General features: G+C 37.0%; 1 protein-coding gene across 1 annotated transcript in view; it reads right to left on the reverse strand.

The window, feature by feature from the left end:
* Nucleotides 1–1,354: 1,354 nt before the first annotated feature.
* The window catches only part of LOC120539414 (RNA-splicing ligase RtcB homolog), a 35,955-nt gene continuing 24,451 nt past the window's right edge, over nucleotides 1,355–12,858 (reverse strand). Inside the window, exons 9-12 of the mRNA XM_039769448.1 lie at nucleotides 11,090–11,278; nucleotides 9,318–9,428; nucleotides 8,762–8,881; nucleotides 1,355–2,730 (exon numbers count right to left, since the gene is read on the reverse strand). Of these exons, the coding sequence (XP_039625382.1) occupies nucleotides 2,623–2,730; nucleotides 8,762–8,881; nucleotides 9,318–9,428; nucleotides 11,090–11,278 (528 nt within the window). The 3' untranslated portion in view covers nucleotides 1,355–2,622. The remainder of the gene's footprint in view (nucleotides 2,731–8,761; nucleotides 8,882–9,317; nucleotides 9,429–11,089; nucleotides 11,279–12,858) is intronic.

A 12,858-nucleotide genomic window follows, 5' to 3' on the forward strand; every position in this document is an offset into this window, starting at 1 on the left:
TATTCTGTTCACTTGAGTTGCAACGTACTGGTATTGCAAAATGAAACACATTTCTCAAGAGACATGTCAGTCTATTGTTGTTTTATTTTTGCAGATGATAGTTATTCCATGTGACAGTCAAGAAACCAAAAATTTCATACAACAGTGAAGAGTGGAGTACAAGACAACTTTATTCTTCTTTAACCATTCTTTGGTAGAACAACTTGTGTGCTTAGGGTCGTTGTCTTGCTACATGACCCACCTTCTGTTGAGATTCAGTTCATGGACAGATGTCCTGACATTTTCCTTTAGAATTCTCTGATATAATTCAGAATTGATTGTTCTATCAATGAAGGCAAGTCGTCCTGGCCCAGATGCAGAAAAACAGGCCCAAACCCTGATACTACCACCATGTTTCACAGATGGAATAAGGTTCTTATGCTGGAAAACAGTGTTTTCCTTTCTCCAAACATAACACTTTTCATTTAAACCAAAAAGTTCTATTTTGGTCTCCTCCATCCACAAAACATTCTTCCAATAGCCTTCTGGTTTGTCCATGTGATGTTTGGCAAACTGCAGACAAGCAGCAATGTTTTTTTTTTGGAGAGAAGTGGCTTTCTCCTTGCAACCCTGCCAGGCACACCATTGTTGTTCAGTGTTCTCCTGAGAGATGTGAGAGAGGCCTTCAGTTGCTTAGAAGTTACCCTGGGGTCCTATGTGACCTCGCCGACTATTACATGCCTTGCTCTTGGAGTGATCTTTGTTGGTTGACCACTCCTGGGGATGGTAACAATGTTCTTGAATTTCTTCCATTTGTACACAATTTGTCTGACTGTGGATTGGTGGAGTTCAAACTCTTTAGAGATGGTTTTGTAACCTTTTCAAGCCTGATGAGCATCAACAACCCCCTTTCTGAGGTCGTCAGAAATCTCCTTTGTTTGTGCCATGATACACTTCCACAAACGTGTTGTGAAGAGCAGACTTTGATAGATCCCTGTTCTTTAAATAACACAGGGTGCCCACTCACACCTGATTGTCACCCCATTGATTGAAAACACCTGACTCGAATATTACCTTCAAACTAACTGCTAATCCTAGAGGTTCACATACTTTTGCCACTCACAAATATGTAATATTCGATCATTTTCCTCAATAAATAAAAGACCAAGTATAATATTCTTGTCTCATTTGTTTAACTGGTTTCTCTTTATCTACTTTTAGGACTTGAGTGAAAATCTGATGATGTTTTAGGTCATATTTATGTAGAAATATAGAAAATTCTAAAGGCTTCACAAACTTTCAAGCACAACTGTATCCATGAGGTTTGGCATAGTCTGGAGTCCTTCCAAAAACCAGCACAATCATATTGGAGAGATTGGGGTAAAAAAAGATATATTTATTTTTTCAGTTTACAATACTCCAGCACATCAAAATGTTATTCAACTGTAAAATTATGAGTTATACATTTCTGTCAACTTTTGAGACAACTGCCTTGGAGCTTATGTAGATTCTACTTCTGTCATTTGACCGAAGCTTCAAATTGAAAACACAAACAATCAACCTCTTAATGGTCTTTTAACTGCGTACAGTTTGCTTATTCAATCTGTCTACAGCAATGGATGGGATTTGCCAGGCTAAATTAGAATCTGAAAATGAAAAACATAAACTAACAGCAAAAGTGGGAAAAATTAGTTTCATCAAAAACAGAAAATCATAAATACTCTATTCAGATTTATTATAACTAAAGATTGAATGTGCTATCAAAATTGAATAAAAGGCTACAAGTAAATGATGGATATCCAATGTGGATATTGTGAATATGAATATTGAGATGGACTGCTCAGTAAACAGGAAGCCTACAGCCAAATCCCAGAGTGGAAGACGGCCTCTGTGTGGAAACTGTAGGGAACGTAACTCAACAGAAACTAGGGGTGCCTGACCATCCTTTAGACAGAAAGAAGGTCTTTTAGCGTCAGCAAACCTTGAGTGGCTGCTGGTGTTGAGGTGTTACAGTTTATTTGTAGTCTTTGTGTGTTTTATTCTTTAATAATCTTTTTCTCCATTTGTTTCTATATTTTACCTCAGTAAATGTATTCTGGGTAAGAGACTTGCAAAAGCGCTCCCTTATTTTAAACATATTACTTTTCATCTTTTATCACATAACACAGTACTGTCTGTGAAGTTCTTGAAATTAACTTCTGCTTTGTATAATTTCTTTATTCAACAAAGCCTTTAACTAAAATAGAGTGGGAAAACATATACCTGTAGAAACATATTAATTAACTCATAATAAAAAAAGAGAAATTATCATTTGTATCTGGATATCTTGATGCAAAATGATTTTATTAAACCAAAAATGAATCTGGTGCACAGACCAATTCATATTCTTTGCCCCCAAAAAGTAATGCTGGGTACAGTCTTTTTGTTATAGGTAATGCATAATTATTTTTAATACATTTGTCTTCTAATAAAATAAATATTCAAACTTGGCATCTTAATTTTTTTGCAGGGTAAAGAAAGCTTACATTTTAGACAATGGGGAAAAACACAGAGTACCCAATCTCCTTTGTGTTATGTAAACACAAACCCAGAAAAAGTGTCAAACAAAGTAATAACCATTTGTGCTAAGGAGTCAATCCAAACTTAACCTTTGATCACTGCAATTGGCCGCAGTTTGATGGCCTTTTTGCTGATGCCAGCAGCATGACACGTGTTCACAACATCAGTCACATTTTTGTAAGATTCAGGTGCCTAGGGTGAGAAAAAAAAAAAACAAATTGAAAAGTTGAGAACAATAACACTAAAAAAGTAACAAAATGCTACTTTATACAAAAAGTAAATACAATAAGGTAGACTAATATTCCTAATGGCAATCAAAAAGAAAACAATTACCAGTATGTAAACCAAATATTAAAATATCAGAATTTAAAACTGAAAGGCAAATTATCTACCATAAAACATATTTTATAATTAGGGGGTAAAACTGGACCATTCGAATAACCACTCTTACTGTCACTGGGAGATTGTACAAACTCTAGTAGGTGGCTGCTACTGCCACTGCCTCACTGCTCCAAGAAATTGGGAATGAATGCTGAAGAGTGTCTGGTGCTTATACATTCTTATAGTGCTACTTCAGCCTTCCTCTCACATCCCATAGACGTGTGTGTTAGCAATTTGATGTGACTGGAATATGGAGGTGCATTTGAAAACACCTACAAGAAGCTAGCATGTCACCCAGGGCTGGTCTTTATTTTGTGACCCTGAAGAGGAATGAAGATAGAGTTGAAAGAGTTCTTTGGACAATTAAAAGTGGTATTTAAGTGACCATACAAAGTTAGTCATATCAGCCACATTATGGCATCCTTTGAAATAAAACTGGAGACAAAAATTAAAAAACAGTGAGATTCAATTAAAATAACTAAAAGATGAACAGTAGAATTTCTAAAAAGTATGTGAGCTGACAATAATATGTTGAAAAGAAGTCAACTTTAGAGTCTTGTCTTGTGATCCACCCAACCATTTGTGTATGCAAATATGTAGCTTGCCAAGAAATGTAAAACCACATATTGCACATCTATACTAATAAAAGGCAAAGCCCTCACTGACTCACTCACTCACTGACTGACTCACTCATCACTAATTCCCCAACTTCCTGTATAGGTAGAAGGCTGAAATTTGGCAGGCTCATTCCTTACAGCTTACTTACAAAAGTTGGGTAGGTTTCATTTCGAAATTCTACGTGTAATGGTCATAACTGGAACGTATTTTCGCCCATATACTGTAATAGAATGCAGCTCGATAGCCGTGGGAGGCGGAGTTTCGTATTAAAATATTTAACCAATCACATTTCAGCCATCATTTGTTGCCAGGCAGAGAGGCTTTCACAATCTGTTGTGGAGGCACTCTAACACAGAATAAATGTCGATTAACCTGTTGCTTCAACCAATCAGATTTTGAGTTTCAGTAGGGCCCTCTAGCAGGCGTACGGCAACGTCACTGTATTCAGACCCATTGATTGGATAGAAGCAGATATGAGGAACTTTACGAGGCCATTGAACGCACCGCAAACGCTCCGAGCGAAAGATCGTCGTGTGCACTACGGCCAACTCCATGGCAGGATTCTGGACAATATTATTTGCCAGACACAGACCAGATTTCAAGACCATGAAAACCTGATATTTGTCACGCTCCTCGAGCCCCAGAAGTTTCGGGAATACAAGAAAAATTTCACGCATGCAGCCTTCTCCAGTTTAACACAAGAGCCACGGAGCGCTTTTTGATCTGTCTCGGCTAAAAACAGAACTGACTGTAATGTATGCCATGGATGATTTTGCAGGAGAATCTCCCACTTATCTCCTTGACTTCCTTCATCAGAAAAATCTGAATGAGAGCATGGGGCAGCTGTTCACATTGGTATATTTGGCGGTGAGCATTCCTGTGTACACTGCTTCTGTCGAGCGGACATTTTCAGCCCTAAAGCGAAATCAAACTTATGCCAGAAATACCATAGGGCGGGTTCGCCTTTCAGCATTAGCTTCGATGGCGATAGAAAGTGAGGTTTTGATGGAACTGAAGCGCATGGATAATCTGCACGACAGAGTAATTGAACTGTTTTTTGAGGAAAGAGAGGACGATGGATTTTGTTTACAAATAATCCGAATTTTTGGTGAGTAAAATGTTGAGATTTTCCTAAATATTATTGCAAGTTTATGAGTTATTATTGATGTTTTTTATGTGTGTCGTGGCTGTAGTAGAAAGGAACTTGTTCATCCCTGGTTTGTCTATAAAATAAAGGCATTTATTGTGGCTACAGGAGTATATATATATATATATATATATATATATATATATATATATATATATACACACATACATACATACATACATATACACACCTCGATCTACATACTGTCAAATAAATGAACCACACACCGTGGCGCAACACGAGAGGCTTGGCCTCTAGCGCTGACGTCTGAGATTCGATTCCCGAGAGGGGGTGCAGTGAGTGTGTGCGCCTGATGAGCCCAGAATTAGGGCGAAACACGTGCCGCGTACTGTTTGCATTATTTGACAGTAAACTATTTCAATATATTCAATATACATATATATCAGCGCTTCCCGATTCATTTTACCCTTGCACCCCCTTGGTTTGAGAAGAACTATGAAAAAATATGAGGTTAACGCAGAAAAACAGATCACCAATCGAAGCTTTATGAATAATGGATACTTTATTCGCCATCAATAATTGGTTTGGTAAAGCCATACTCAGTGTAATCCTCCTTCCATGTTCTAATTTTTTCGCGACTAGCCATGATTAAATGAACGGTAAAAAAAGTAAGAGCGAAGCGAGGGTGACTTATCCAGGCAGGCAGGCGATAGCTGAATAGCTCAAATTTGGATATAAGTAGGTTCTATTTAGTCGACAGAAATATCTTTGGTAGGAATGTAAGTTGAATTTAGTCTTTAAATTTCTATGGTGAAGAAAGAATAAATTTCTATGGTGAAGAAAAATTTATGCAATGATGACTAAATTTAACTTACATTCCTACCAAACATATTTCTGTTGACTAAATAAAAATTACTTATATTTAAAATTTTAATTGAACTTGAACAGATACGATAGTTCATAATACCCACGCAGCACTACAGTAAGTGCATGTAAGAGCAGGAGTCATCCGTTTTAACAAGCAGCATATTGCACTGATACGAAATAGCCTGTCCATTTCATTATTTAGGAATGGATAGATAAATTAAGATTTTGTACAAATAATGTTTTTCATTTTTCTTCCTCGATGGATTCTGGCACCCCCAGCAACAGCTGCTATAGATATAGATATTGATATAGATATAGATAACAGTGACAAAACAATTACATTGATTACATTGACAATCATGTTACGTTATTTTCAAAATGTTTCCTTTTCTTTTCATTACTTCTTTAACACACTACTTCTCCGCTGCAAAGCGCGGGTATTTTGCTAGTATTTAATAAAACTAAATTTACTATAGTCCCATTCACAATGGGCGATAAAAAACAGTAGAAAACACTTATCACTGTGATTGGAAATAAAGAATTTAAACAGAACAAAAAATTTTTTAATTGTGTGACACTGTCATAAAACAAAATAATTGTTTTAATATTATTTATTTATGAAATAATTTTCCCATGTTATTTTACATGTGTGTTGTACTAGGTCTAATGATGAATCTATTTTAAACTAATAATACAATGCTTTGCTGTTATGTGCATTATGACTTATGTGATATGTACAATAAAGTAAATTCAATAAGTTAGGCCGGTGTTATACTTCACGCGACGCATGCTGCAGAGGACGCTCCTGCTACGCAAGCTTTGTAGTGTTTATACTTGCGCGCGTACTTTACGTAAATCTGGAGGAATCCAACAGGTGGCAGTGCGAGATATCACGGTGAGAACATGTTCGGCTTCTCTGTGTAGAGAATTGCCTAGAACACTCATTAAATTCCGATAACACCTTACCGCAATATCTCTGAAAAGGATGTTTATTGATTAAATCCATAAATCCAGGGATGTGTCCATTCCAGCAAGCATTGGGCACGACTGAGAAACAATCCCTGGACGAGGTCTCTGCTCATCGCAAGGTGAATACAAGCACTCGCATACACTAGTGTCATTTTAGCGGCACCAAATCCCCAAATCTGCATATCTTTGGAAGGAAACCGGAGCACAGTGTGGAATACAAGCAGGAAATACCAGCAACATAACTCCCTGTGAGAAAGCAGTGCTATCACTCCACCACCGTGTCACCCCCATGTGTGTAATTATTAACAGTATTCATTATTTAAACTAAATTATATGTAAAGTGTAACATACACACTTTAATGCATTCCATCATGAAAGTGATATCAAGTATAAATCTAAAGATTCTAAATAGATAGATAGATAGATAGATAGATAGATAGATAGATAGATAGATAGATAGATAGATACTAATGTGCAGAGAGTTGGAATATCATACATTTAATTTGTTCTGTGCGGTGATCTATTGCTGCTTGCCGCTGCTGTCAGGTCCAAGAAGCTCGCAGCGATTAAAAACTGGGATGACGTTTACGACTGCTGCTTTAATGATAAAGTAAATTACGAGGTTAAAGTGGACAATTCGAGATTAAAGCTGAAATTTCCACTTTAATCACAAAATACATGTTTTCACCATGTCCTTTATTTTTTTTCTCAGTGGCTCAAACACAGCGCTATACATTATGTTGCTGTTGTAAAGTTGCAAAAAAGGCACAAAAGTTATGAGACTTTTAAAATACATTGTGTCATTACGATCGGGAATATGCGACACTTGAATATAAAAGCACCACGAATGCATCTGTATGTCAGCATTTTGCTTCACCACATCAAACCATTCATCAAACAGCGAAGCATGCACATCGATTCCCGTAGCATCTGCATAGAGGCTTTCTGTCACATGTAAATAGTAAACAGAGACTCTGACGTCACATTCCGACTTTTAGCACACTGCGTCCCCCAACTTTTTGCTGGTACTGCAACTGAATGCTGGGAACGTGTGGCAGCCATGATGCAGGCGCGTACGCTTTCTGAGCGTGAAGTATAAATTTGCCCTTAAAATTACTTAATTAAACTGTTATATGATATTTCTGCAAGTACCTTTTTTTGAAAATGATTCTGGAAACAGAAATCTTTGCTACTCACTTGGCTGTTGTCCCATGAATATACTCTTAGTGATGCAGTAGTCAAAATAAACAGTTGCCTAAATTTCATTAGATTAGTTTTTGTGCAAATTAGAGTTATCTCCGGAGCATCTACGGAGGACAGATTAATTTTGGCATGGGTGACAGTTTTTGATGTTATTTTCAAAACTTCAATCAAAAACAAGAAGATACGTATGTGACTATCAAAGAGTTAAGAAGAATTTGTTATTGTAGGTAGGTAGATAGATGTAAGAATGATACTATTGTTTAGGTATGGCAAGTGATTCATCACAAGTATAAGTAATTCATTATTTAACATACTTGCTGTAAATGTAACACAATACATAGATACATATATTAGACTGCTCAGCCTGCTTGTGTGGTATGCAATCTCCTCCCTGATCACTCTTAGCTTGAAACCTGCATGTTCTCCCCAAGACCATGTAAATTTAGTTTTGGATACAATGGTCACCTAGGGTGAATGTTGGGTTTACTGCTAATTTTAATCAGGCATAGTAGAAAAAACAGGTTTAGAAGACAGAAGGTCAGTTAAAAACAGGCAGAAGTGTTATTTACTAAACAGCTAATTACATGTGTGTACACTAGTGTGATGTAGTCACTTTTTCTTTTCATAGAAACACCATGTATCAGGTATCATACCAGGAAAAACAAAACTTTCAGAAAATTTTAAAAATATTGAGCAGACTTAGTAACTCAAACTTCATGAACACTACACCAAGTGGTGGTTAGATTCTTAAAATATTTCTGAACTATTCTTTCTCATGCTTTCAAAACTGAAAAACAAAGTTTGCAAAAATAAAACCGGTTCCAACATAAAAAAAACTTGTTTTAATTAAACCATGATTTAATTACACTTTGGGAGAAAATTCATTATGAAATAACAATTCCCTTCTAACCAAAATCATCAATTATATCCAGTAAAAGTACACATGATAGTACTTTTATGATTAAATGCATTAGTTTACATTTCAAATATGAAACTTTTTTCATTTGACTGGTTTTCTTAATTTCTTTTCAATAGGTAAAATGTATATCTTAATAATAATATAGAATTTAATTTTACCTCTTCCATTACTAGTTTAGGTGAAGCAACACGAATGGCAATTCCCATGTCTGCCAGTTTGTCTAAAACGTCTTGGAAATCTAAGTTCCTTCGGGATTTGGCACGAGACAGCGCTCTACCCTGAAAATAGAAAAAAACAAAGAGTGTGACAAAACATATGGGAACTGAAGTATCAGAAAAGACCATCAATTCATCCATGGTTAGGGTATCAGCAGTATGAGAATACAAAAAAAAAAAAAACACCATGTATGAAAGTCAACAACAGGATCTCTAGAGGGAGGGTACTGCCTCAAGTACTGTGAAGTGGCAACACATTTGTGTCAAGTTTTACTCACAAATTATTAACGGTAAAAACCGCAAAGATGAAACAGCCAAAGGAGATAACTTTGCATAGCCATTCAATTAGTGTGTTGCCTTATTTTAATGAAAACAGCGACATCATTCAACATTTATCTAGTTTACTGGCATCTCTCCTGGTTTAAAATATAAGTTTATCATAAGGACGTTAAATATTAGTATTGAAGGGGAGTGTAGATACGGAGATCAAAACTCTTACAGCTCCATGGCAGGTGGTTCCAAAGGTTTCTGTCATCCCTTGTTCTGTACCAGTCAAAACATAACTGCACGTACCCATTGTACCGCCAATTAAAACAGGTTGTCCAGTCAGCTAATGGAAGGAAATTAAAATAACAATAATTAAATAACCAGGTAGTACCCTGAAAATAAGAATGTTAATAAAAATACTAGTGTATAAATGCAAACGTACATTAATAGTAGTATACATACAGTAATGTTTGTTTTCTTTTGTACAGTTACCAGTATCTAAAACACACCAGTATGCTTTAGGTAACTGACAAAACATAATTAGTATTTTGCAAATGCTAAGTTTATTTTCAAGAATATTTTACATTTAAACTGAGTATTACTTCATATATATTTCTTAATTCAGATGCAATTTGTCTGTTTTTCAGTTTGCTGGCTGTACGTCTATATAATCACTGTACTTTGCTTGCTATCTGTGGCATTTAATGCTGTAGAAGTTTTAAACCTGCCCATATAAAACTGAGCTCCTTGAAACATGGCTTCCATGTTCCATAAGTTTCTTGTGCCTCCTAATCTCCAAAACTGTCAAAGGCCCATCCTTTCTCTCTGTTCACTTACATGTTTCAACAGTCCTTACTGTTCTCTGAGGTTGCTAATGTACAATAATTACTTGGTCTGCTAGATTTCAAAGATCATCTTGTACTTTTAGTTTGCTACTGCTATCACATATCTTTCTTTACAGTTTTACACTTTTTTTTGTTCATTATACTATTAAATATGTCTGTTTGGCATCGCGCTGTAATTTGCTTTGTTTAGTGCACTAAGGAGTAGACCTGCTAAATACAAGCAAAAATGGACATGGTTGTAATGTTTGTGGGTCCTTTCTGAAAATGTTAGTGGTACACTTTTAAAGATGTGTGTTCAACACAGTCAAATACATTTTTTTTCCTCAAGCATTTTCTTAATAAACAGATATTCAAATCAGTAAATTGTACGAACCCATGCCTCCATCTAACACTAACTCTTAGCCTATAAGATACACTGTAATAGTCACTGGAGTATTTTGCAGATTTCTATGTATTAAACAGAAATCATCAGAGTCAATCCCATGACAATATGCTCATATTAATAATAAACATGTTTTTAAGACTTCAACTGAAACAATAACATTAACTTGAGAAATCTCTAGACATTGGCAAAATAAAAATGAATTAAATAAATCAAAGGTTCTGCTAAAACACACTCTTAAATTATTGCAAACAGATTTCTATGTTTAAATGCAAAGCTGTTTTCATATAAACAGACACTTGCCTTTAGTAACTGAGTAATCCCCAACTCACTAAGATCAACTTCCAGATGCAGGAGAGATTTACTTTATTCAGCAATCGGCTGAATGTGGAGTTTGCCAAGATCAATGAGAGTTTTGATATTTTTTTTTTGTTCAACTTGTGTTGAGAAATTAAGCAAAAGAAGAAATGTATATCACTATACTGTATTATGCACTGTCATGAAAGGACCATGTTCACTTTTTTTGTTACATCACACAGTATCAAGTGAAAAATGGTCATCAGTCATACAATGAACTGATGTTATTATACAACATGGCTACTGCCAGCAAGAGTGAAAATGAAAGGCATCCAACAAACTGGTTTAAAAGTACAGTTGTGACTTACTAGTGCAATAGTGAGTCCAGAGACACATCGTAAAAAGAAAATATGATGCTAACTAGGTGACCGGAGTCAAGAAAATATGAGGCATCAACTAACTCCATACAGTTCAAGGTACCTGGTAATCAACAGCAATAAGAGGATGATGAGGAGGGAAGGCTCGAGTGGAACCTTTCCTATGCACCAGAAGAGTCCTCTGTTTACCATCTACCACGTGTTCCTCCACCTTAGCGATATTATGGGATACATCATAGATTACATGCATGTCCAGGTCATCAGGGGTAGTGCCAAAAACTTTTGCAAAAGCCTAAGGGAGGGGAAGAAATGTCATTATGGACAGGCAGTCAAAAAATAAATAAATTAAAATAAATAATAACTTGCACTGTGCTTTTATTGCTCTTTAATTAATATTGTTTTTATCAGTATGCTGCTGCTAGAGTATGTGAATTTCCCCTTGGGGATTAATAAAGTATCTATCTATCTATCTATCTAAGGGTCATTTAGACGCTGTAAGAGTTTATTTAACACTGGTGATTGTGCGCTGAAGGAGAATGTGTAAAGGAATGTGAATTTCCCCCTGGGATTAGTAAAATATCTATCTATCCATCCATTCATTCATTCTGCATCTTCGGCGTTACTTATTGACTTTTCTTACTTCCGCCTTCTGACAAAAGTGTGTTTTCCCATGGCATTACGGTACCGGAAACATCATCTGCTAGTATAGTTGCAGCTGCGGCGTCAGCTCCTTGATACCCTAGGCATGACACTGCCTACCCCTCACGAGCCTTGACCAAAGTTGATGAGCTGCCGAGACTGGCTACTGGGCAGAACTGACCATCTGTAATGGAAGGATTTTTCTCTGCAAAGGTGAAATAAAGAGAGGGAGGGGGAATCAAGAAAGCAGATGGGCGTTAGTCGCTTAAGCGCAGAATCAGCTATAGAAACTAATGTTTTGGGAGAAACAGCCGGGAATGTTCTAAAGATACAGCCAAGGCTATGTAAGGAGTTGTTTTTCACTTCGAGAGGCTTTTTTCACATGTAAGCATATTACTGTGTCTTCTGGTATCAGGCACTAGTCTCAAGGCCGAGTAGAAGGAAAAAGCACCGTGTCCCGTGGAAGGAGGGGGTGTGAGAAACTGATCACTTCTGCATGCACTGCTTCCACGTAGACCGCTTTTGGGCAAGGACACCTAATTAGTATATAAGGGAAGGTTCCGCCCTCAGTTTCTTTGGATGCTCAACCGTGGGGAAAGGCGCAACCGCCCGGTATCTGATAAAAGGCACACGGGGTTGATCCTCTGACGAGACTGACATGCGGGCTCCCTCAGTCTACTGGTCTAGGATGATGGCTCTGGGTCTTTTGATGTATGTTACTGTATGTATGTATGTTATTGTAAGTATAAGTTTGTCTCTTTAAGCATATATATTTATTTCTATAACCCATTCATATGTATTTATATGTTATAATTGAATAAGTAAATTTTATTTAAGTAACGGACCTCTTCTCTCTGATTTTTGCCTACTTATGTTTTAATCCCTTGAACCATTTTCCCAAATCAAAACACCATCACAAGAAGTAATAGCTTACATATTTTCATGTAATGAAGTGGGAGATCAACAGGTGGATCAGTGCAGCGTCCGCAGTGATGCGGGCTCTGCATTGGTCTGTTGTAATGAAAAAGGAGCTGAGTAGAGCCACTGCTCCTCCGCATAGAGAGGAATCAGATGAGGTGGCTCGGGCATCTGATCAGGATGCCTCCTGGACGCCTCCCTGGTGAGGTGTTCTGGGCACGTCTAACCGGGAGGAGGCCCCGGCGAAGACCCAGGACACGCTGGAGGGACAATGTCTCTCAGCTGGCCTGGGAACGCCTTGGGATTACCCCGGAA

This window comes from Polypterus senegalus, chromosome 11 (assembly GCF_016835505.1).
Source record: "Polypterus senegalus isolate Bchr_013 chromosome 11, ASM1683550v1, whole genome shotgun sequence".
NCBI lineage: Eukaryota > Metazoa > Chordata > Cladistia > Polypteriformes > Polypteridae > Polypterus > Polypterus senegalus.